The 26,243-nt window shown below is 44.8% G+C and overlaps 1 protein-coding gene across 2 annotated transcripts; it reads right to left on the reverse strand.

Moving 5' to 3' along the window:
* Positions 1–915: 915 nt before the first annotated feature.
* LOC141105589 (RRP12-like protein) lies at positions 916–25,547 on the reverse strand. Of its 2 annotated transcripts, XR_012235614.1 has the most exons (14): positions 25,175–25,547; positions 21,944–22,158; positions 20,685–20,768; positions 18,865–18,941; positions 18,676–18,781; positions 16,637–16,753; positions 16,366–16,504; positions 13,386–13,513; positions 13,065–13,163; positions 11,276–11,367; positions 9,338–9,449; positions 8,817–8,917; positions 6,323–6,379; positions 1,014–1,095 (listed from the first exon to the last, which is right to left on the reverse strand). XR_012235614.1 is itself a non-coding variant. In XM_073595518.1 (13 exons), exons 2-13 carry the CDS (start codon positions 22,058–22,060, stop codon positions 1,053–1,055), a joined length of 1,215 nt encoding a protein of 404 aa, XP_073451619.1. In that variant the 5' UTR covers positions 22,061–22,158; positions 25,175–25,545; the 3' UTR covers positions 916–1,052. The 2 variants fall into 2 exon arrangements, 1 of the variants encoding a protein (XP_073451619.1); XM_073595518.1 differs by lacking the exon at positions 6,323–6,379 and having other exon boundaries at positions 916–1,095; positions 25,175–25,545.
* Between the last annotated feature and the right edge of the window lie 696 nt (positions 25,548–26,243).

Below are 26,243 nucleotides of genomic sequence, written 5' to 3' on the forward strand. Positions count from 1 at the left end.
AGAGGAATAGTGCCCCATCATTGGTATCAGTGGGAGAAATAGTGCCCCATCATTGGTATCAGTGGGAGGAATCGTGCCCCATCATTGGCACCTGTGGGAGGAATAGTGCCCCATCATTGGTATCAGTGGGAGGAATAGTGCCCCATCATTGGTGTCAGTGGGAGGAATAGTGCCCCATCATTGGCATCAGTGGGAAGAATAGTGCCCCATCATTGGTGTCATTGAGAGGAATAGTGCCCCATTATTGGCATCAGTGGGAAGAATAGTGCCCCATCATTGGTGTCAGTGAGAGGAATAGTGCCCCATCATTGGTATCAGTGGGAGAAATAGTGCCCCATCATTGGTATCAGTGGGAGGAATCGTGCCCCATCATTGGCACCTGTGGGAGGAATAGTGCCCCATCATTGGTATCAGTGGGAGGAATAGTGCCCCATCATTGGCGTCAGTGAGAGGAATAGTGAAGGGTACAGGGGAGAATTTTAGTTAGTGATCACTATCATAGCCAATCACACGCTATCCCAGCGATCGTGTGAACAGTAGCTGGTCCTCCCAGCTCTCAATCATTAGTACAAGACTTGGAGCTGCTGGGGACATCTCCATCCTGCAGGGGGTGCCATGGAGCGGGCTTCCCGGCGCAAACACAGGCATGTAATATGCAGCCCCAGAGTAGACGACCCGCCTTCCACGAGGCTGTATATATAGGCGTACGCTCGCTGGGCACGGATTAGATAGAAATCTTCTAGAACAAGTCAGGACTTACCAGAGTTTGCTGAAGTTCTGCACGGACAGCGCTGCCATCCCATCAGCGCTCAGTTTGCTCGATGAAGAATGAACGCTTTTATTCCGTTTCTTCCTTCGCAGCTTCATCAGGGCGTCAGCGATGTGCCGGTCTCCTGCGTAGTGGTAGATGATCTGCGCTCGCTCCTCGGCGCACTCGTCCCCGCCGGCGCGGAACAGCGTCTGCAACTGCAGGAGGTCGATGTCTTTGAAGATGTTGGCGGAGGCCTTCTTCCGGGTCCGCGGTTCTGGAGCCTGCCATGCCGGGGAGCTGACTACCGACGCCGGAGTGCCCATGACGAGGTCACCAGGAAACCACTAGAAGGAGAAGAAGAAGACAACAGGAACCGTGAGGATCCAATCGGAGACAACGTAACATCTTCTACAGGATTTTATATCACACGTCATTGGTGCTCGCAATTTAACCACCTACCTACCGGGGCAATTCTTTACAAATTCGCACATATGCTAAAAATCTGCATTTTTGGCTAGAAATTACTGTAACCCCCCCCCCACAAAAAAAAGAATATATTTTCCGAAGGCAGAGACCCTGAAGAATAAAAACGGTGGTAGTTGCAATTTTTGTATGTCGCACAATATTTGTGCAGTTATTTACCAAATACCTATTTTTAGGAAAAAATATAAAATAAATAATAATATTTAAAAATAAAAAATAAAACAATAAACTTAAAATTTAATACATTATACCCAATTTTTTGATAAAATATAAAATGTTGGGCTGCATCGAGCGAATAGAAAACAAAACGTGTCAAGTCTTAAACCTGGGCATGCCCGCGGAATTACAAAAATCCACGCCACTCAAATTCTCCATAGACGATGTTTTAAAAGCCTTTGCAGGTTTTTTTTTTTAACTTTATTGCCATCACAAGAGGGCTAACAAGTCCCCTATGTGCTAGCATGGAAGGTGACAGGTACTCTTTTTATTGAGCACAAATATATACGAGTTCAGCTGCAGCCTGTCCTCTGTGCAAGTGAAGCCATATTGGATTCCATGCATGGAGATGGTGAGCGGAGGGTGTTTATCCAGCAGAATGTATCAGAGCCGTGTGAGAGTCACAGAATATCGGAGTCTCCGACTTCAGGGGAAGGAGAGAGAGAGAGAGAGAGCGAGAGAGAGAGACCGGTCAGTGGGAGGACCTGTACTGTACGTACATAGACCACCCTCCCAGGCTTCTCCCCCCTTTGCAAGACGACCTTTCCCAGGTATCCCCCCCCCCACGCAATGCGACCCTTCCAGGCATCCACCTCTTGAAATGCGACTTTCCCAGGCAACCTCCCCCTTGCAAAGCGACCCTCCATGGCATCCCCTCATGCAAGGCTTCCCTCCCAGGCATCCCCCTCCCTGCGAGGCAACTTTCCCAAGCATCCCCCCTTGCAAGGCAACCCTTCCAGGCCTCCCCCCCTTGCAGCGCGTATTTCCCAGGCATCCTCCCCCTTGCAAAGTAACCCTTCCACCAGGCATCTCCCTCTTGCAAGGGGACCCCCCCAGGCGTTCACCTCTTTCAAGGCTTCCCTTCCATGCATCCCCCTCCCTACGAGGCGACTTTCCCCAAGCATCCCCCCCGCCCCCTGCAAGGCAACTCTCAGGCATCACTCTCCTTGCAAAGCGACCCTTCCAGGCATCCGCCTCTTGCAAGGCAACCCTCCCAGGCATCCCCCCCTTGCAATGCACTCTTCCCAGGCATCCTCTCCCTTCGAAAGTGACCCTCCCACCAGGCATCTCCCTCTTGCCAGCTGACCCTCCCAGGCATCCTCCCCCTTGCAAAATGACCCTCCCACCAGCTGACCCTCCCAGGCATCCCCCTCTTGCCAGGCAACGCTACCAGGCCCCACCCCCCTTGCAAAGTGACCCTCCCACCAGGCATCCCCCTCTTGCAAGGCAAACCCCCCAGGCACCCACCCTTGCAAGGCGACCCCCCCAGGCATCCCCCCGTGCAAGGCTACCCTCCCAGGTATTCCCCCTCCCCCTGCACAGCAAACTTTCCCAGGCATCCTCCCCTTTCTCGCAAATTGACCCTCCCACCAGGCATCCCCTTTCGCGCAAGGGGACCCTCCCACCAGGCATCCCCTTTCGCGCAAGGGGACCCTCCCACCAGGCATCCCCTTTCTCGCAAGGGGACCCTCCCACCAGGCATCCCCTTTCTCGCAAGGGGACCCTCCCACCAGGCATCCCCTTTCTCGCAAGGGGACCCTCCCACCAGGCATCCCCTTTCTCGCAAGGGGACCCTCCCACCAGGCATCCCCTTTCTCGCAAGGGGACCCTCCCACCAGGCATCCCCTTTCTCGCAAGGGGACCCTCCCACCAGGCATCCCCTTTCTCGCAAGGGGACCCTCCCACCAGGCATCCCCTTTCTCGCAAGGGGACCCTCCCACCAGGCATCCCCTTTCTCGCAAGGGGACCCTCCCACCAGGCATCCCCTTTCTCGCAAGGGGACCCTCCCAGGCATCCCCTTTCTCGCAAGGGGACCCTCCCAGGCATCCCCTTTCTCGCAAGGGGACCCTCCCAGGCATCCCCTTTCTCGCAAGGGGACCCTCCCAGGCATCCCCCTCTCGCAAGGGGACCCTCCCAGGCATCCCCCTCTCGCAAGGGGACCCTCCCAGGCATCCCCCTTTTCCAAGGCGACCCTCCCAGGCATCCCTCTCTTGCAAAGCGACCCTTCCAGACACCCCCCTGCGAAGCAACCTTCCCAGGCATTTCTCCCTTAAAAGGCGACCCTCCCAGGCACCCCCCCCCCCCCCTCACAGTGACTTTCCCAAGCATCCCCCTCCTTCAAGGCAACTTTCCCATGACTCACAGCACTCTGCCCAATCTGCTACTGAAACCCATCCCCCATCTGTGCACATCAAATACATGCAGAGATAGAACTAGAGGAGGTGTGGTGCAGAGGGTGATCGCCACCCATAATCCTGCGCTATTCACACTCTGCAATCACCATTAATTATAGATAATGACTCCCCTTCCTGCAGAGATTTGTTCTACTTACAGGGGGGGGGCACTAGGGGGTCAGAGGTCGGGAAATCCTTGTGTGTGGCGCTCAGATCCGGGACGTCTCTAGAATGGAGGGATGAGAACATCGTGTTTGGTCTTCATCTGTAACCTGCATGTCAATGAGCCCAATGTACTAATTATTATCATTCGGTGGGTGGAAGTACTTTCAGTTCCCTGTTGAAACTAGTTCTGCTTTCTGACAACAGAATTATTATTTCTCGAATACAGAGAAGTCACGCAACCGCCACTAAATTCACCCTGTGCCCTGACCGCACTAATACAATCATCACTTTAATGACCACCCCCTCCCCCGCAACTTACTCTGCTCTTCCACCCGGGAATACCTACTAGGCACGGGGAGCATGGGTCTCAACCCATCCTTCCCACAATGCACCAGTGCTGTCATATTGGGGGCGGGGGGTTGGAAAGTCCTAAAGCCCTGATCCATGTGTAAGCTCTGACGACATGGAGCTTACACACGGCTTCTTCTAAGCAGCTTGGGTGGTGGTGGTGGGGGGGGATGTGACATTTAAAGTAGACATAAACCCTAACTGAATGACAATTAGTTGCCTAAAGCACTGTGTATCAATGTAAGGGGGGGGGGGGGGGGTAAGTCATCTTTGGAAAGGTTTATTAATGGAGAGCTACAAACCAATACTTAGAGAATTGCAGGCTTTTTATTCTTTGCGTACCTTATCCTTGGCTCTGGTGATGAAGCCTTCCCAGGATGCATCTGTGAGGCCAGGGTTACATCACCAGTGTCTCACCAGGAAATGGAAAAAAAGCAAAAAATGGTTGTTGAACAAATGAACGTAAGATAATTATATGGCAGCATTCAGAGCTGTAAGCTGATGCGATTTTAAAGTAAAAGTTGGCAAAGGCCCACTGCACAGTGACACTAAACATCCTTACTCTCCAAAAATAATCCATACACGTCCTCTACTCAATGTCCCGTCATCGATTTTTAAGCATATTGTTTTGGGGGTTTTTTTTGCCTCCTTTTAATGTCCTCCGTGAGCTCCAGAACTTCTAATTCCCCCCCATTTCCTTGGATCAGGGAGGGCAGATAAGTTGCGGTCATGTGCACTGCTCTATGTACAACCCACAGTCCACAACCCACACCCTGCAGTCCGCAGTCCACAACCCTCACCCCACAGTCCACACCCCACAGTCCACACCCCACAGTCCACACCCCACAGTCCACAGGAACGAGCAAGAGGGGGGAAAGAGGGGGGCAATGTTCCTACATACAGTGGGATGACGAACAAAACATAGCCACCCTCTAACAGGAAGTCAGATCACAATTTGGGGAATGGAGGAGGAGAAGAACAATAGCAAGAACTTGTCTGAGTACAAGTACAAGAATACATACTGGAATAGGATTTCGTTTTTTTCCCCCCTCAAAATCTGATTTTAGTGGTGCCACGAAATGAAAACTCCGTTGCAGGAAATTCAGGATGCACTTGGCTGAAAACTGACAGCTTTTTTTTTTTAATTTTTAAAATTGAATTAATGTGGCTGGCGACACTGCACTGAAGCCTTATGGGGAGAAGACTTTGCACTAAAATCTAGGGGGAGAAGACTTTGCACTGAAGCCTACAGGAGAAGAAGACTTTGCACTTGCACCACAAATGCATGAAAACGCACATGCAAAACACAGAGTTCCTGGTGGCAATGGGCCCAAAGTCCTTTGTGACATCACAGCTTGAATATTTTTTTTTTTAATTTTTAAAATTGAATTAATGTGGCTGGCGACTTTGCACTAAAGTCTACGGGGAGAAGACTTTGCACTAAAGCCCTACGGGAGAAGACTTTGCACTAAAGTCTACGGGGAGAAGACTTTGCACTAAAGCCCTACGGGGAGAAGACTTTGCACTAAAGTCCTACGGGGAGAAGACTTTGCACTAAAGTCCTACGGGGAGAAGACTTTGCACTAAAGTCTACGGGGAGAAGACTTTGCACTAAAGTCTAGGGGGAGAAGACTTTGCACTGAAGCCTACGGGAGAAGAAGACTTTGCACTTGCACCACAAATGCATGAAAACGCACATGCAAAACACAGAGTTCCTGGTGGCAATGGGCCCAAAGTCCTTTGTGACATCACAGCTTGAATAATCCGGGATGCATCTTGCAACTCTAATTATCCGAGCTGTAATGACCACTTGTACTTTGTATTCCCTATGTGTCCGCACCACATAAAAGCAGCTTTACCTCGCAACACCTGAGCTATTCCTCATTGGAGGATGTGGCCACCAGGACAGGAAGTGAAAGAAAATCCCCAATACAGGACACAGACAACAACAAACCAAAAAAAAAAAAAAACAATACAAAGAGTATCCGAGCAATTCCAGAACATATGCAAAACGGAAACAAATTGGCAAGAGATGTATAACCAACCCCCTCCCCCTCCTTTCCATCATCCTTCACAGCGCATGTGAACTTTAAAATAAGGTCACCATAAAAAAAATTAAAAAAAAGTAAAAGAAGATTTTGGCTTCACATTGTGTTCAGTTTCACGCCTGTGCTGATGTACTCACATCTCTGGATTTTCTGCATTTCTGCACCTCTATCACTTGTTTTTTTTGTTCTAAAATCTTCAATAAAAAAAATTGATAAATAGTATTGAAAAAAAAAATATTATAAAAATAAGTTTTTATTATTAGTATTATAACAAAAATAAAATAATAAAACTGTATGACATCATTTTTGCCAGAAAGTAATGGAAGAAAATGTTAATAATTGTTTTTTTAAAACAATTAAATATAATATACCTTCATATCCATCTACTAATGCTAGCAGCAAAATGTTGATTAAGTGAAGATCCACTATAAAAAGTAAATGTAGAGTCACCCTTTAAATCCGTGGCTCGTCATGCGTCAAAAACGTTGCGCCGGTGATCCGCAGGCAAGGAAGCGCCGAGCTGCGCCGGGTGCGATTTCTCTAATTATAATCCACAACAGCTACACGTGTTATGACAGCTTCCCTGCGCATGCACAGCCCCCAATACGATTGGATGGAGGGATTCGATCCGAGAGAGGCTGATCCGTCCCGACGGCAACATTTCCCATTAGTATGCATGGTGACGGGGGAATGAAATCCCTGGCTGGGGATCACATCTCCCAGGATGCAGTGCAGGAAGAATGTGCACACCAGCACTGGCCGCTGACGTCAATCCAGGAGATAACGGGAGGAAATAACAACCCTGTGCAATAAAATCCCTCGCTGCAGGATGACATCAGGAGCCCTGGAACTGGAAAGACTGGAACCATCCGAGATGGAAGAGTCGCATCATCGACCGCAGAACATGGATTGCAAAACTCCACCTTAACCACTTCTATGCCGGGCCATTCTTTACTTTTTTTTTTTTTTTCTGCTTTTCTTTTTCTTTCTATATTTTTTTTTGATAGAAACTACTGTAAACCCCCCAAAAAGTATATAATCTTCTAAAAGCAGAGACCCTGGAGAATAAAATAGCGGTAGTTGCATTTTTTTTTATGTCGCTGGATATTGGCACATTTATTTTAAAAATGTATATTTTCAGGGGAAAAAAAAAAAAAAAAAAAACACACTAAAATGAATCTTAGGCTGCGTTCACATCGCCGCGTTCCGGGCGGAATCACCCGCAATTCGCAATCGCGGCACGCCCGTGCGTTCCCGGTGCATTGCCCGTTGATTTGTAATAGCATCCCCAAAACGCGGCGCGACTTTCTCACGAGTCAACGGGTGACAATCGCGGTAAAAAAAAAAAAAACGCGCAAACAGAATCGCAGGACGCCCAAAAGAAATACAGGAGCTTCTTTGGGGCGACGGGCGTCCCCGTGCTTCTATTTTTACATTTTTTTTTTTACTGCGATTGTCGCCCCCTCCCATACGTGGAGATGTGAGGCCCCTTTCACACTACCGCGACTTCAAAGTCGTGACATTTTACCGCAATTTCAGGGTATGCCTGTGTGAACTTGAGGTCTATGGACCTCAACTCGCATCAAAGTCGCACCAAAGTAGTACAGGGGACTACTTTGAAGTCGGTGCAGATATGAACAGTACTCATTGGAAATCATGGGGTGCGACTTGTCATGCGACTTTGCAGTCCCAAGTCGCAGGACAAGTCACACACAAGTGTGAAAGGAGCCTTAGTGCGAACACACACAATATCATACCCAATTTTTGGTAAAAACGTAAAAAGTTGGGTTGCGTTGAGTAAACAGATACCAAACATGTCAAGTCTTAAAATTGGGCACACTCGTGAAATTGCAAAACAAACAAAAAAAAAGAGCCTTTAGTTCTACTTTAACCACTTGCCTACCAGGCACTTCTGCCCCCCCCCCTCTTGCCCAGGACTAGAATTTTTCAGCGCCGTAACACTTTGAATGACAATTGCGGTCATGTAACACTGTACACATGACATTTTTATAATTTTTTTTCCACACAAATAGAGCTTTCTTTTGGAAGTATTTAATCAGCACTTGGCTTTTTTTTAATTTTTGGTTAAACAAACCAAAAAAAAAAAAAAAAAAAATAATTTTTTATAGTTTGTTATAACATTTTGCAAACAGGTAATATTTCTCCTTCACTGATGTGCGCTGATGAGGCTGCACTGATAGGTGGCACAGATTGGCAGCTCTGGTGGGCAACGTTGGGACCAATGTCCCTTTAACAGAAGCTGGTTACCGGCTTTCTTCTTTTCCTGATAACCGGCTTCTGTTTAATCCTGTGATCAGCTGTTATTGGCTGAAAGTTGATCACATGGCCCTTTACCCCAAATCTGTGATCTGCTGAGTCCGAAGGTCTCAGCGATCACAGAGCGCGCCCCGAGGACGTCCATGTACGCCCTTCCCAGCATTGTAAGCCTGAGCTGGAGCCGGCTATAGCATGGCAGGAACTGGTTAATATGCAATTGACTCACTTTAGAAATAAAAAAATAAAAAAGGACAGTAAGGGTCATGTGACACTGGTAAATCTGCGCAGGCAAAACTTTGGGGCAGAATATTCAACATAGTTGCAGTAATTATAATGGGGTTCAGGAGGACTCACATGAACATTTTATAGAGGTGACCAGCCGGTCCTGATACTGGAGCAGAAGAGACACTTCCAATATCTTTTACATGAGGGCCGACACACTCTGTAAGAACGGACTGCAGAACAAAAAAAAAGACAGAAAAAGTTGAGCGTCATCATTGAGACCAGAATGTACATAGATTGAAAAAAGACAAAATCCATTTGGTTCAACAGAAAAATGAATAGAATAAATAAATAGAAAACCTCCATATACACAATGCTATACCCATAGGGCAAAAAAATAAAAAATAAAAACCCAATAAAGCAATTATCTAATTTGCTCCAGCTTGGAAAAAAATAAATCCCTTCCTGATCCCCCAGAAGGCAAATCAGACATGTTACCTGCATGTGCTTATGTATGATCCATCAAATTGTTTATTTTTACTATGTATCTGAATGAATCATAACATAACACACAGGCTCAACAGGAGCATACAGATGTGTTGCCAGGCAGATGTTGCTGGTCATAGCGGCTCTGTGGTCAGGAGGACATTTACCTTCATGGTTCCGGTAGCTGCAGACACAACCTGCAGATGAGGAGACAAGAGGCAGTTCATGGAGGTGGAGGAGAGGCGAGGTAGATGACCCAAACTCAGGTCACTCTGCAACCTGCAAACACAAAACAAACACAGCGTTATAACATGTAACAATAAAACTGATGACATCACTGGAGAATGCAGCCAATCCATTCACTAGAGAGCGGTGACATCACTGAGAATGCAGCCTATCCATTCACTAGAGAGCGGTTGACATCACTGAGAATGCAGCCTATCCATTCACTAGAGAGCGGTTGACATCACTGAGAATGTAGCCTATCCAGTCATTAGAGAGAGGTGACATCACTGAGAATGTAGCCTATCAAATCAGTAGAGAGAGGTGACATCACTGGAGAATGCAGCCAATCCATTCACTAGAGAGAGGTGACATCACTGAGAATGTAGCCTATCAAATCAGTAGAGAGTGGTGACATCACTGGCATCATCAGCCCACATGCGGTTACTAAACACATTTGTCTGGATGCCTTTCCTGCAGGACACTGCGATGGTTTTGAGGCAGCCATGCTGTGGAGATCAATCACCACTTGTTTCTGCAGTGACTGTAATATTATGGAGGGGAATACCTTTACTGTCACAGTAGGCATAGTGTCTTTTGAAATACAATGCCCTCAACAGACAGGCAGCACATGACATATATATATGTTAACTGTCACATTGTGTCAGATATTTAATTAAAGGCATGACAGGGATTTAGGTAAAATTAACCAGTTGCCGCCAAATCATGTACCTGGTACGTCGTTGGACTTCAAGCTCTTGTACAGGGAAGATATGCAGCTGCAGGCATCACCCCGGTACTTTTTTTTTTTTTTCAAGAGACGATCGGCTCACTTGTAACAACCACCGGAGTGGCTCTCCCATCCCACCAGGAGACCCGAGCTACTGGCTGACACGTCCGCCGGCTAGTCGGGAGACCCCGAAGAAAGCCGGAGATTGGCTTTGATCAGATCTCCACTATGGTAACCCGGAGACGCTGACTTCACTTCCGGTTTACCAGCATCTTAATGGCGCCATTTTTTTTGGAAAACCGAATATATTAAAAAAAACAAACACAGATCTTGGTGTTTTGAATGCTTTCAAGTGCAGAGGAGGGGATAGGGGGTCTTATAGATCCCAGATCTCCCCATAAAGAGGACCTGTCACATGCCTATTGCTGTCACAAGGGATGTTTACATGGCTTGTGGCAGCAATAAGTGATCAAAAAACATTTTTTTTTTTTTTTAAAGCAACAGTGTAATTAAAAAAAAATATATATTTTTTAAAGTGTCCCCGTCCCCCCCATGCTAGCACGCAAAGGCGAACGCGTGCGTCATGTCACACACACACGTAAACTACGATCGTCCCCACACGTGAGGTTTTGCTGCGAACATCAGATCATGGGCAGTAATTCTAGCACCAGACCTCCTCTGTAAATCTAAACTGGTAACCTGTAAAAGCTTTTAAAGCGTTGCCTAGGGATAGTAAAATTTACGTAGTTTGTCGTCGAGCGGGCGTGCGCAATTTTAAAGCGCGACATGTTTGGTATCTATTTACTCTGCGTGACATCTTTTATATTTTACAAAAAAAATTGGGTTATGTATTTTTTTTTTTTTTTTTTTTAATGCCAAAAAAAAAAAAAACCACAAGTGTATTTATTTTCCAAAAACTGCATTTGAAAAAACCGCTGCACAAATACCGCAAGACATAAAAAATTGCAAAACCTGTCAATTTATCCCCTAGAGTCTCCACTTTAAAAAAAATAATAATGTTTGGGGATCTACCCCCAAAAAAAATTGCTTGTCACATGTAGACAAAAAGTGCCAGAAAATGCCTGGTCTTCGTGTGGTAAAAAAAAACAAAAAAACACGTGTAAAATGCTGTAATAGGTGGAAACGTTATTACCGTGATAAGTTGATGTGAGCTTTCTCCATTACCGCCAGCCTGGCCAGTAAAGGCTGCAGGTCGTTTTCATTGGGCAGATAGTCATACAGGGCCTGTCACATAACACAAAGAATACATCAAGTTAGCATAAAGCATGCTTATTAATGAAGACAAAAAGGTTTACAGAGGAGAGAGAGAGAGAGAGAGAGAGAGAGAGAGAGAGAGAGAGAGAGAGAGAGAGAGAGAGAGAGAGAGAGAGAGAGAGAGAGAGAGAGAGAGAGAGAGAGAGAGAGAGAGAGAGAGAGAGAGAGAGAGAGAGAGCAGAAGAAGGAAGAAAGAATACACTGGACAACCTCCCCTCCACCCCGGTCCCCGCTGTACTTACCTTCAGGGTTGCTGAGCTGTCAGCACCCCTTCAGGGGAGGTCCAGGGATATGAAATCTCCGCTCTTCTCTGTGCTGGGAATCAGGGATGGACCAGATATCGATTCATTGTGAAGACGCTGAACATTCATTGTGAATCCGTCTGGTCCATCCCGGGAAGTGCTGCACGCAGAAGAGGGAGAGGAGCGGAGATTTCAAAATCCCCAGACCACAGGTGCCGATAGGTGCCTTGTCCAGTGTTCGTTCACCTTTACATTTTTTCGATAAAAAGGTGAACTAACCCTTTAACCGCTTCAACACCGGGCACTTTGACCACCCCTGCCCAAGCCAATTTTCAGGTTTCAGCGCTGTCACACCTTGGACAATTGCACGGTCATGTAACACTGTACACATATGAAATTTTTAGCATTTTTTTCACACAAATTGAGCTTTGTTTTGGTGGTATTTAATCACCACTGGGCTTTTAATTTTTTGCTGAAAGTCCGAAAATATAAAAAACAAAAAAAAAAAAACATTCATAGTTTGTTATAAAATTTTGCAAATAGGTAATTTTTCTCCTTCACTGATGGGCACTGATAAGGCAGCACCGATAGGTGGCAATGATGGGCGCTGATGAGGCTACACTAATAAATGGCAATGATGGGCACTGATGAGGAGGCACTGGTGGGCACTGAGTGGCAATGATGGGCGCTGATGAGGCTGCACTGGTGGGCACTGATAGATGGCAATGATGGGCACTGATGAGGCTGCACTGATAGGTGGCAATGATGGGCACTGATGAGGCGGCACTGATATGTGGCAATGATGGGCGCTGATGAGGCGGCACTGATATGTGGCAATGATGGGCGCTGATGAGGCGGCACTGGTGGGCACTGATAGATGGCAATGATGGGCACTGATGAGGCTGCACTGATAGGCGGCAATGATGGGCACTGATGAGGCTTGCACTGGTGGGCACCATTTGGACTGCACTAATAATCAGGACACGGATAATCAGTGCCCTTCATATCAGTGTAGATGTCCCTTTTAGAGAATCCGGTTATCGGCTCTCCTCTCGCTGTCAGCATGTAATAAGGAGTGCCGATAACCGACTTCAATTTACATCCATGACCAGCTGTGATTGGACAGAGCTGATTACGTGGTAAACAGCCGCTGATTGGCTCTTTACCTCAATGTGTGATCAGCAGTGTCCTCTCGTCAGCGGGCGCTCACGGGATATGACAGCCTCCCAGAACTAGCCATCAGGGCTGTAACCGCCATTCAGCTATAGCGCGGTCAGCAAGTGGTCAAATAAAGACACAAAAAGACAGTTCTCTGCAGAGATTACAGGATGACTCCGGTATCTATGGCAACCCAGGAAGAAAATTTCTAGTAGGGCCGATACAATCTTTTATAGAAATCAGATTTCTCTGAACACATATACTCACTGTGATGATCTGGGCATTGAGCTTGGCGGACAGAGCATTGGCATTAGAGTGAGCGCTGAAGAGGGCATGGAACGCCTGCATGGCACAAGCCGTGATCATCTGCAGAGGGGAAAGAAGAAACATTTAAGAAAATGTAAAGTGAGACATGGTAACCGCTCGCCCCCTGGAAGATTTACCCCCCCCCCCCCCCCCTTCATGACTAGGCCATTTTTGCTGAGCCAGCAGAGATTCAAACCATCTAGACGGCTTTAGTGCAGAAATAGCTGGGTGAGGGGGTATGTAAAAAGGTATGATATCAATCCCCCCCCCCAAAACACTCACCACATGGTTCAAGGTCATGACCTTCAGTAACGTCTCACAGCAAGACTTGACCACACTGACAGGGAAACATGGCAGCAGATCCTTCAGCAGGGTCAGCATGTGTAGCGTTGTGGTGGCTTCTTTACTGCCTGAAGACCATAGAGGGGGGGGGAGGGGGACAAAGTTATACATTTATCTGATCAACACAATGATAAAGCTTTCTTTTTGGTGGTATTTAACCTTGTTTTTTTTTTTTATATATATTTTTTGCTAAACTAAAAGACACTGAATTTTGGAAAAAAAAAAAACGCGTTTTTCTTTGTTTCCGTTATATAATTTTGCAAATAATCAATCAATCATTCTTCATAATTTTTAGGCCAAAATGTATTCTGCTACATTTCTTTGGCGGAAATAACGCAAATCAGAGTAATTTATAGTCTGTAGAGTCCACAAACTATGGGATATTATATCTGAAAATTGATCAATCCTGATTTCTTGAGGCCCAAAAATGTTAGGACAGTACAAATACCCCCAAAATGACACCTTTTTTTTTTGGAAAGTAGAGACACAGTCCCAATGTATTTAGTAAGAGGCATGGCGGGCTTTTTGAAGTTTGTCATAAAATTTTAGAAAATAAATAATAAAAAAATCGACAATTGTTTTTACATACTGTCACCAGTACAGCGTTATTATGTAACTGGTGTGGGGGTGATCATAGACTGACTGGTGACAGTACAAAAAAAAACAAACATTTTTTTAACACTCTGACTAGAGCAATAAAATATTTCCATAGTAACATTTTACTACTCTGGGGAAGTGATGTTTTTTTTTCTTTTTTAATATTTTTTTTTTTTTTTTTTTTTTTTTACACACACATTATGTTTACATTGCATTACATTGCAATAAGCAAGCATTTTACTGAATGAAACTGATTCATTTAGGTTTCTTTTGTTGCGATTAGCTAATCACATGGTACAGATGGGCTGCGATTGGCCCTGTCTGTACCATGTGATCATTGTGACCAATCACAGCTAGCAACACAATTGCACACAATAGTTGGCATAAAAAAGAAGCCAGCCATTGTTTACAATTGGCATGTGATCTGCTGGGATTGGTCACAGTGATCACATGGTACCGGTAGAGGGCCAGTACACTGATCAGTCATCGAACACAGGCAGGGACAGATCGTGCTGCAGTGCAGCCTTGCGGACGCGTGCAAGGCACGATCCTGGAGGACGTCATATGACGTCCATCCGGATCGACAAATGTTCCACCCGGCTGTCATTTTGCTACAGGACGGGTGGGTGATGGTTAACCACTTGCCGACCAACTGCCATCACTGTACACAATGGATGGCACGAAAAGGAAGCCGGCCCGTGATTGTGTAACGCATGCCCCCAGCTCCTCCCCACTGCGTCCTATCATCAGAAACTTCTCCCACTTGAACTTTGTTATAACATTGTATTTACTTTTGAAGTCTGACCTTCAGACCACTTTCCCACTGAGGCGCTTTACCGGCGTTTTTGCACTAAATATAGCGCCTGTAAACTGCCTCTTCTGCAGCCCCAGTGTGAAAGCCCGAGTGCGTTCACACTGGGGCAGTGCGCTTGCAGGACAGGAAAGAAAAAAAAAGTTCTTTAAACAGCATGTTTAAGGCGGTGCGGGAGCGGAGTACACACTGCTCCCCCACCGCCCTTGCCCATTGAAATAAATAGGTGCCACTTTCAAAGCAGCACTAAGGGGGCACTTTTAACCCCTTCTGGGGTTATGGCTGATGGCTTCAGCCATGAGCCCTATAAACCACTCCAAAACCCACAACATATATACTAATAATTCATATATATATATATATATATAATGCGTATAATACAGAATTTATATAGCGCCGACAGTTTACGCAGAGCTTTACAAAAATATATATATATATATATATATATATATATATATATATATATATATAAATTTATTATATATTTAACACACACACTAGGGATCAACCGATATTGTTTTTCGGTGCTGAAACAATAACAATAATTTTGGCAACCTCTCAGGGCGATAGCCGATATGGTCTGCCAATATGCTGTACATTTAAAAAAAAAATAAATAAAAAATTTTACACTTTTTAAAAATTTTTTATCACTGTTATTGCTGTCACAATGAATGCAAACATCCCGCGTGACAGCAATAGGCAGTGACAGGTTCTCTTCACGAAGACCCCAAACCCCTCCACTGCACTTGAAAGTATTCAAAACGTCAAGATCAGCGTTTCTGAATACTTTCTATTTTTTAAAACTGGTGCTTTTAAGAGGTCAGTAATCCGGGAAGTGATGTCATGGGTTACCAGGTCCAAACGAAGCATTGGCTTTGTTCGGGTCTTCGGCAAGCCGGTGGCGACCAGCTGATTGCTCGGGCCCCCTGGTGGGACGGGAGAGCCCAGGCGAGCGGCGGAAGGTAGCGGGAGGGGGGTGTCCCCTGCCACTGTTTGTAATAACAGCCGAGCGGCTGCTGAGCTGCATCGGTTGTTGTTACAATAAAGCCGACCGTCCGCTCTAGAGAGCAGTACCGGGGTGGTGCAAGCAATATCGGTCTAGTTTGCGACCAATACTGATTTTTCAGAAAATGCTGATAACGGCCTTACCGAAAAACGGTTGATCCCTAATATACGTATAGTGATCGAGAAGTGGGTAAAGGTCACCAACATTTTCGAAAGTTGCTTCAGTCTATTGTAGCAAAACTCTAATACTTCCAGGAAGGGCAGGACCTCACACGGGAGTAGAGGTGACTTTTATTTCACCAGCAGTCTATTGGGAACAATCATGATTTGTAGAAGTTGGAAGATTTCAGCTTCAAATTTTTAAACAAAATTTTCAGTCTTGATATTTGAGGTTGAGGTTTTGAGGCATTATTCCTCCCACTGACTCTGCACTCTTCCTTCTATACCCAGCTCTTACTCTACCCTTCCCCCAGTGTTCTGTCCCTTCCCACAAAATACAACTCTCACCTCCCGATTTCTCGATCTCCTGGACACAAAATTTAGCGGTGGACTGGGCAGCAGGATGGTGAGCGGGGGCGGAGTCTGTAAACATGAACTCGCTGCCTTTCAGGATGGAGCACACGCCAAGCTGAGCGGCCTTCCGCACCTACGACAAAAAAAAAAAAAAAAAAAAATCACACACATGGAGGATCAGATCATATTAAAAAAGTACCCACAGACCTCTGAAGACTTCCTTTTCTAAAAGATCTCTTGTTTTTTTTCCTGGTCTACAACTTACTTTTGGCTTTGCATGGACAGTGAAGCTCAGTAAGCCATGGTACACCTGCAGAGTGGAGGGATAACTCCATGCAGACAGGTCCTGTTTCGGAAGCAACACTGACAAACATGAAACGATCTGAAAAAAAAAAATAAATAAAAATTAAAAAAAAGAAGACGATGTAATAATGAGATTGCAGAAAGACATACAAAAGTATATGAAAATAGACATCGCCATCACCGTTGTACTGCAATCCGTGCTCCCACACTCTAAAAATATGTATGAATCTACTAAACACAATATATGAAAGTGCAAGGTGCTACATGTGCAAAAAAGCAAAAAGTATCAATTAAAGTGATTGTTAGTTAAAAAAAACGAAAAAAAAAAAAAAAAAAAAAAAAAACAACTCCTCCTTTACAAACATGTTATACTTGCCTCCACTGTGCAGCTCGTTTTGCAGAGAGAGGCCCCGATGACTGCCAGGTGTTCTTTCACCTTAATGCATAGGATTTTTTTTTTTTTTTTTTTTTTACCAAAAATATCGCAATAAGCGTATATTGATTGGTGGCAACAGTTATAGCCTCTACAAACTATGGGAAAGATTTATGGCATTTATTATTTCATTTATTTTATTTTTTTTTGTAGAAAAATGGCGGTGATCTGCCATTTTTAGCAGGCCTGTGACATTGCGGCGGACAGATCAAACACTTTTGAGTTTTTTGGGACCATTTACATTATATTAAAAATGCACTGATTACGGTGTAAATGTCACTGGCAGGGAAGGGGTGTGTTCCCCTCGGTGTGTTCTGTGTGGGGATGTGACAAGGAGGGGAGACATATCAATATTCCTACTTAGGAACAAACAATATGGCTCCTCTCCTCTGACAGCACAAGGATTTGATTTGTGCGTATACACACACACAAATCCCCGTGCTGGCACTCGTGCATGCGATAGCGCGTGACTGTCAGTGATTGTGCCTGCGCATCGGGTCCCACAGCAGTGCACGCCCCCTCTGGTGGCCAAAAGGGGTAGGACGTACCCATACGGGGTTTCACCCAAGGGAGCCATTCTGCCGCAGTATATCTGCGGGAGCCGGTCGGGAACCGGTTAAAGGTAAAGCTGGCTTTAGAACCAGTTTAACCACTTACCGACCGGCTCACGCCGATACACGGCGCCACAGTGGCACGTTCCATCAAAAGGACGTATGGGAACGTCTTCTCCTTTCAAAGCCACCGTGTGCGCGCGCCTGCTGCATGGCAGGGGATCCGATGCGCGTAACCGGCGGGGGCGCGATCGCCGCTGGCAACCCACGTTCGCGAGAGCCAGAACGGGGATTTGCTTGTGTAAAACGTACAAATCCCTGTTCTGTCAGGGGAGAGGAGACAGATTGTTTGTTCCTAGTAAGTAGGAACAGCGATATGTCTCCTCCCCCCCACAGTAAGAAACACTCACCAGGGAACACATTTAACCCCTTGATCGCCCCCTAGTGTTAACCCCTTCCCTACCAGTGACATTTACACAGTAATCAGTGCATTTTTATAGCTCTGATCGCTGTATAAATGTAAATGGTCCATAAAAATGTGATAAAAGTGTCCGATTTGTCGGCCGCAATGTTGCAGTACCGCTAAAAAAAAAATAATTAAAATGCCATAAATCTATCCCCTATTTTGTAGATGCTATAACGTTTGCGCAAACCAATTGATATACGCTTATTGCGATTTTTATTTACCAAAAATACGAAGAATATATATTGGCCTAAACAGACGAAATTAGATTTTTTTAAAAAAAACATTTTTTGGGTATATTTATTATAGCAAAAAGAAATGTTTTTTTTTAATTTTTCCCAAAATTGTTGCATTTTTTGTTTATAGCGCAAAAAATAAAAACCGCAGAGGTGATCAAATACCACCAAAAGAAAGCTCCATTTGTGGGGAAAAAAAGGACGTCAATTTTGTTTGGGTGCAGCGTCGCACGACGCTGTGACGGGACCAGCTTCTCTAAAATTACAGAAACATGAAAATCTAAAAACACAGGATAATACAAAAGGAACACGACTTACCCATCTAAGAGCGGAGGTGCTGCCGCTGGTGGCCTGTGAGGACATAATATCCATGAAGGCCTTAGACGTGTCCGAGAATTTCTTAATCAGCACAGGACCCGGAACCCTAAAACACATCATCAGTTACTGGAGGATGAAGGACCAATGACCCGTAACCACTGGGGGGGGGGCGTTGACAGACAGGCTTACCTTTTCAGAACCAGGTTCAGCAGGTAGGCAACGGCAGACAGCGACTCCGCAGACTCAACAGCTTCCAGAGTGGTCATCTATGGGAGAGAAAAAAAAAAAAAAGAATATATAAAAATTTTTGTTTTTATGTTCTGCAGTGTACAGACAAACCATGGAGGGATTTCCGCATTTAATCTCCTTATCAGTTAGTAAAATGAAGAGAAAACCAAATCATAAGCAAAAAAGTGTCACCTGGAGGACGATTTTCAGAGCGAGAACTGCTTAACTCCCACAGGTTTCAGTTTTATTAAATAGCAATACAGTAGTAAACTCAAAACGAAGTTGTAAAAGTGGAACTTCTGCTTACCTAATTCCATCCCTCTCTCCGGTGCCACATTTTCAGGGGGGGAGGGGGGAGCAGGTAACTTTTTTTTTTTTTTTTTTTTATTATAGGTACCCTGTCCCCACTCCTGGGTGACCGGGCTGCGGCAAGTTACGTTAAGAGCTCGGCCCCCTCCCCCTTCTGCCGGGCCAGTGAGAGAGTGCAGAGCGCATGCGCAGTAGGGGACCCGGCGGTGAAGCCCGCAAGGCTACACTGCCAGGCTCCCTTACCCGCAACCAAGGTGGCAGCACCTGTCCATCGGCTGAGGTGCCGACATCGCTGGACTCCAGGACAGGCAAGTTTTCTAATGTTAAGGCTGCATTCACACCCGAGCGTTTTCAGCTCATAAAACGCCTGAAAAACACCCAACAACCATTCATTTCAATAGCACCTGTTCACATCCGAGCGTTTTGTCAACTGAAGCAAAAACGCCTGAAAAACGCCCTAATCTCAAAAAATAACATGAGCTTCTTTGGGACAGATTACAGGTGTTTCTCTGCCTTTTACATTGGTGACCTGAACAAAACATCGGCAAAAACGAGGCAAAATGCGCAGTAAAAAACGCGCAACTTTGAAATGCTCAGGTGTCAATGTAGCCTAAAAATCAGCAGCTACAGTACGTGGTGCTGCTGACTTTAAATTTTTTTTTTTTTAAAAGGGGCGAGCGGAAGGAACTCCACTTTAAAACAAAAATTTTAAAAAATCTTCTCCCTGCAAGGTAATGTCATAATGTGCTAGTAGGCTTCACCTACTGGCACATTATGAAAATGTTATCTAAGAACGAAGCCCTCCAGTGGCGCGCTGTCATCGCTGAGCTTCCATCTTCACCCGGTCTTCTTTCTGGGTTCGCGGGGCTCCGGCTGCTTGAACGGCCAATCTGCGATGACATCACTCCCTTCCATGCGCGCGGGAGTCTCGGCCACGGCACAGATCTCTGAAGGTAACGGCACGAGTATGCTGCTCCTTCAGTGTGACGTCACCGGCTGCAGGGACATTGAATATCTCCTGTACGGCGCACATTTAGTAGATGTTCCCCGTAGTTACAAGGACTCTTTATTATAAGCTTACCTGTAGGTAGAAGTGTCCAATGGGAGTTCACTACCACTTTAAGCCCCCGTTCACATGGGAGCGACTTCGCATGCAATTTGACGGTGGCACCGGTCAAATTGGTGCGACGCCGACTTTGCGGTGCCGCACCAATTTGAAACAGTAGTACATGAGTTGCTTTTGCCGAATTTGCTCTTCCAATGTCAGCTCTGCAAAAACAACAGAGCTAGCGGTGGCTGAGGGGAAAAAAAGATGATCCTAAATGCCGCATCTGCGGTGGGTCCGGATGGGACATTGACTTGGTCAGGACCCGGACCGTGGTCCACCATTTAGAGACGCCCGTTTTATTGCATTATAGTGCAGCACATTAGAAAAATGAAGACAATGGCAACCATGCAGAGAAATCACTCACCAGAGCAGCAAAGTATTCCGTTTCTGTCTCCTTCCCTCCCTGAGAGCGGATCACTTCTGTTACTGCAGCCAGAACCGCACAGATCTAAAAAGACAATCAATTAAGTCTCAGATCTATACTTTGTATCGGTGATAGAAGTCCTAGAACACAAATGAATGCAACAGTTATAACGCTACATTGGAGCAAACAATAGATAACGACTTCTCCACTGATCACCAATGTAAGGAACATTCTTCCCACTGATCACCAATGTAAGGAACATTCTTCTCACTGATCACCAATGTAAGGAACATTCTTCTCACTGATCACCAATGTAAGGAACATTCTTCCCACTGATCACCAATGTAAGGAACATTCTTCTCACTGATCACCAATGTAAGGAACATTCTTCTCACTGATCACCAATGTAAGGAACATTCTTCTCACTGATCACCAATGTATGGAACATTCTTCTCACTGATCACCAATGTAAGGAACATTCTTCTCACTGATCACCAATGTAAGGAACATTCTTCCCACTGATCACCAATGTAAGGAACATTCTTCCCACTGATCACCAATGTAAGGGACATTCTTCTCACTGATCACCAATGTAAGGAACATTCTTCCCACTGATCACCAATGTAAGGAGCATTCTTCTCACTGATCACCAATGTAAGGAACATTCTTCCCACTGATCACCAATGTAAGGAACATTCTTCCCACTGATCACCAATGTAAGGGACATTCTTCTCACTGATCACCAATGTAAAGAACATTCTTCCTACTAACCGCCCACACAGATGTGTCAATCATTCTTCCTCCATTGTGATGTGACTATTTTACAATAAAACACTCGGTTGGTATTTGGTGATCTGTGGTGTGTTGGCAGAGATGTATATGGCCCTTTGATGCTTCCAGTCTCCCGATACTTCTCAGCCTAATCCAGGAACGTGTGTAATGAGAATGTTCATATTCAATGATCTACAAGTCCCATCCCTGGGAGGCAGGCAGCTTGTAGTTCTGAATGAACTATGAGCGCTCTGGTAGTTCACTGAACCTTCCTGCTCTTCAGTAATTACCTCCCCTAGGGGCAGACAGTGGTAATGACAGTCTGCAGGAGCCGGACATTGTACCCGCCATCTACTGATTATAGGTGCAATGCTCTGCAGGCTAAAAAAACAAATGCATATTTCTGTATTTACAAAACAATGTGCAGTTATTGATTATTAGATGAAAAGTTCTCCTTCAAAAGGTCCACAACCCTAGTCGTCACCCACCTCCTTGTGAGCGGCCGAGTTGGACTCCCAGAATCTCTGGACTTTGTTGAAGGTGATGTTGGTGCAATCGGAGAGGCCGCTGAGGAAGGTGGCCCCGGATCTTTCTGTGACGGCCATTTCCTCCTCCTCTTCCTCCGGCCTCTTCTGTATGGACAGGGAACCCGACTGCAGGTCATTGTGCAGCTTTACAGCGTCTACCGTCAGATCACTCTTCCCTGGAGAGCAGAAATATGAACATCAACCAATGACAGGTGAGGACACAGGTATCATGTAAGGTGGAGCACAGGTATCACAAACCTGGAGATGTTTTCACCGGATTGGAAGGACTTTTAAAGTCACTTGCCAACCGCAAATATGGTATAAAAAATATATAATTTATACACACCCTATATTACCAAAAGTATTGGGACGCCTGCCTTTACACACACATGAACTTTAATGGCATCCCAGTCTTAGTCCGTAGGGTTCAATATTGAGTTGGCTCCGCCCTTTGCAGCTATAACAGCTTCAACTCTTCTGGGAAGGCCGTCCACAAGGTTTAGGAGGGTGTCTATGGGAATGTTTGACCATTCTTCCAGAAGTACATTTGTGGGGTCAGGCACTGATGTTGGACGAGAAGGCCTGGCTGGCAGTCTCCACTCTAAATCATCCCAAAGGTGTTCTATCGGGTTGAGGTCAGGACTCTGTGCAGGTCAGTCAAGTTCCTCCACCCCAAACTCGCTCATCCATGTCTTTATGGACCTTGCTTTGTGCACTGGTCCAAATCATTTGGTGGAGGGGGGATTATGGTGTGGGGGGTTGTTTTTCAGGGGTTGGGTTTGGCCCCTTAGTTCCAGTGAAGGGAACTCTTAAGGCCTCAGCACACCAAGACATTTTGGACAATTTCATGCTCCCACCTTTGTGGGAACAGTTTGGGGACGGCCCCTTCCTGTTCCAACATGAGTGCCCACCACAAAGTTGGGAACATGAAAATGTCTTGGTATGCCGACACCTTAAGAGTTCGATCAGTCCTGATGTACTTAAGGCCGATCTCTTTTGTTGAGACTCAAAAAACGCCAGGAAAGTACACATACCCCCCAAAATACCCCTTTTTAAAGTAGTTGAAAGTAGACAGTCCAAGGTGTTTAGAAAGAGGCATTGCTGTTTTTTTTTATTTTTCTTTGTATTTCTTAACCACTTCCCGCCAGCCAAATGATGGCGCGGCTCTCGTCCTGAGTGAACGGCTTACTACAGCCTCCCAGAACGACCGCGCATCGTGACGATCGCTGGTGCGGTGTGTCAGTCAGACACACCGCTACACCGATCTCGGTAAAGAGCCTCCAACGTAGGCTCTTTACCACGTGATCAGCCGTGTCCAATCACAATGTAAACAGGAATAGCCGTTGATCGGCTTTTCCTCACTCGCGTCTGACAGACGCCGATCGGCTGCTCTCCTGACAAAAGGGGGGGTCTGTGCTGATTGTTTATCAGCGCAGCCCCCCCTCGGATGCCCGCCCAGGACCACCAGGGATTGGCACCACCCTAGTCCACCAGGTATGCCCCCCTAGACCACCAGGCAGCTGCCAATCAGTGCCCATCCCCAATGCCTGCCAGTACCATCAGTGATGCCTATCAATACCATCAGTGCCACCCATAAGTACCCACCAGTGCAGCCTTTCAGTGTCACCCATGAGTGCCCAGTGCTGCATATCAGTGCCACCTACCAGTGCCCATCAGTGAAGGAGGAAGCTTAGTTATTTACAAAATTTTACAACAGAAACAAAAGAAAAACTTTTTTTTTTCCCCAAAATTTTAGGTTTTTTTTTATTTAATGTTTAGCAACAAATAGAAAAAAAAAACCGCAGAGTTGATCAAATACCACCAAAAGAAAGTTCTATTTGTGGGGAAAAAATGATAAAAATTTAATTTGGGTACAGCGTAGCATGACCGCGCAATTGTCATTTAACCACTTCAATACCGGGCATTTTCACCCTCTTCCTTCCCAAGCCAATTTTCAGCTTTCAGCACTGTCACACTTTGAATAACAATTGCGCGGTCATGCTACACAGTACCCAAATTAAATTTTTATCATTTTTTCCCTACAAATAGAACTTTCTTTTGGTGGTATTTGATCACCTCTGCGGTTTTTATTTCTTGCGCTATAAACAAAACAAGAGTGACGAGTTTGAAAAAAAACACAATATTTTTTACTTTTTGCTATAATAAATATCCAAATTTTTTTTTTTTAACAAATTTTTTCCTCAGTTTAGGCCGATATCTATTCTTCTACATATTTTTGGTAAAAAATATCACAAGAAGCGTATATTTATTGGTTTGCGCAAAAATGATAGCGTCTACAAAATAAGGGGATAAATTTATAGCATTTTTATTATTTTTTTTTTTTTTACTAGTAATGGCGGCTATCTGCGATTTTTATCGTGACTGCGATATTGTCATATGACGGTCGGCGGGCAGCAAGTGGTTAAACAGCAACAAACGGCCTGGGCAGGAAGGGGGTGTAAGTGCCCGATATTGAAGTGGTTAATAAAAAGCTCAATTTTTTTTTATCATATATTGTCACCAGTGTAGTACCGCGTTGTCATATAACTCATATGGCAGCGATCCGAGACACTGACCGGTGACAGTATGTGAAAAATTATATATATATTTATTATTTTTTTATATCTATAGTAACACTGTACTACTACTATGAGGTCATCAGGATTTTTTTTTTTTTCACCTTATGATTACCTAATAAAAATAACACACACACATATTATATATATATATATATATATATATATATTTTTTTTTTTTTTAATTATTTTTCACATACTGTCGCCAGTCAGTTTTTTTTTTCCCTCATATCATCACTACTATGTAATTTTCTATGTTTAATTTTTTTATGTAAACTTCTTTTTTAAAATGAGGATTATTCATTTAATATTCAGAAAAAAAAAAATTATATATATATATATATATATATATATATATATATATATATGATTTTTTTATATTTTTTTTTTACTTATATATTTTTTTTTATAATATTAAATGAAAATAATCCTCATTTTAAGAACAATATAATAATAATTGTAGCAGAAAAAAAATAATACATAGTAGTGATATGAAAAAAAAAATAATAAAAAATAAATAAAAAGAAAGGGAACAATATTATCATTGTAATTGTTACTTTAATTAATAATGCTCAAAATAATGATAGTGATCGTCTCTCCCCTCCCCCTCTCTCACCGGAACTCCGGCTGAAGAACCGGCTCCGTGCGGCCTCCCGGTGTCTCCTCTCCTCGGGGTTGCAGTCGCTGCTGTGCCCCTTCTTCCAGCGCTTCACCTTCCCGGCCACCCCGGGGCGCAGCTTCCCCGACTTACACCGATCACTTCCGGGCGGAGCTCTATGGTGATCACAGGAAGCACTTGGTGGTGATCGCACTCTATAGGAAGTGCTGGCCTCTGGCGGCACCGGGGAGCATTGCAGTCCCTGAAATGTCACCAGAAAATCTACAGAGCGGAATTCAGCTTATAATATTACATTAAAATAAATAAAACGAATCAAACATACATAATTATTACATTTTATTAACCACTTAAGGACCGAGCCTCTTTCTGAGATTTCTGGTTTACAAGTTAAAAACAGTTTGTTTTTTTTTTTTGCTAGAAAATTACTTAGAACCCCCAAACATTATATATATATATATATTTTTTTTTTTTTCTAACACCCTAGAGAATAAAATGGCGGTCTTTGCACTACATTCTGTCACATCGTATTTGCGCAGCGGTCTTACAAGCGCACTTTTTTTGTAAAAAAAATACACTTTTTTTAATTGAAAAATAAGACAACAGTAAAGTTAGCCCATTTTTTTTTTTTTTTTTTTTAATATTGTGAAAGATAATGTTACACCAAGTAAATTGATACCCAACACGTCACGCTTGAAAATTGCTGCTCACCATTAAAGGCGGAACCCCATGGGAAAAATGAAAAATCTAAAAAAATAAAAACATGGCCACCCAAAATCCAGACCCCCTCCTGAGCATGCATCCTGGCAGGCCAGGAAAGGGGGGGGGGGGATGAGCATGCACCGCCCTCTTCTCCTTGTCCATACCAGGCCACATGCCCTTGACATGGGGGAGGTGCCTTGTCAGGGGGGAGGTGCCTTGTCAGGGGGGAGGCGGGTCCCACTTACCACTCCCCATGTTGAGGACATGTGGTCCAGTATGGCTCAAGAAGTGGAGAGGGGTGCATGCTTATCCCCCCCTTCCCTGGCCTGCCAGGCTCCATGCTCGGTTGGGGTTCTGGTATCAGATT

This window comes from Aquarana catesbeiana, linkage group LG08 (genome assembly GCF_042186555.1).
Source record: "Aquarana catesbeiana isolate 2022-GZ linkage group LG08, ASM4218655v1, whole genome shotgun sequence".
Taxonomy (NCBI): domain Eukaryota; kingdom Metazoa; phylum Chordata; class Amphibia; order Anura; family Ranidae; genus Aquarana; species Aquarana catesbeiana.

Excerpts from the sequence above, each read along its gene's own strand:
- LOC141105589 (XM_073595518.1), bottom strand. The coding sequence starts at position 22,060 with ATGGCCGTCACAGAAAGATCCGGGGCCACCTTCCTCAGCGGCCTCTCC. Across the intron at positions 18,782-18,864 it reads CTGAACCTGGTTCTGAAAAG|GGTTCCGGGTCCTGTGCTGA; the intron begins GTAAGCCTGTCT and ends GATGTGTTTTAG. Across the intron at positions 9,450-11,275 it reads GCTCACATCAACTTATCACG|GTTGCAGAGTGACCTGAGTT; the intron begins GTAATAACGTTT and ends TTGTGTTTGCAG.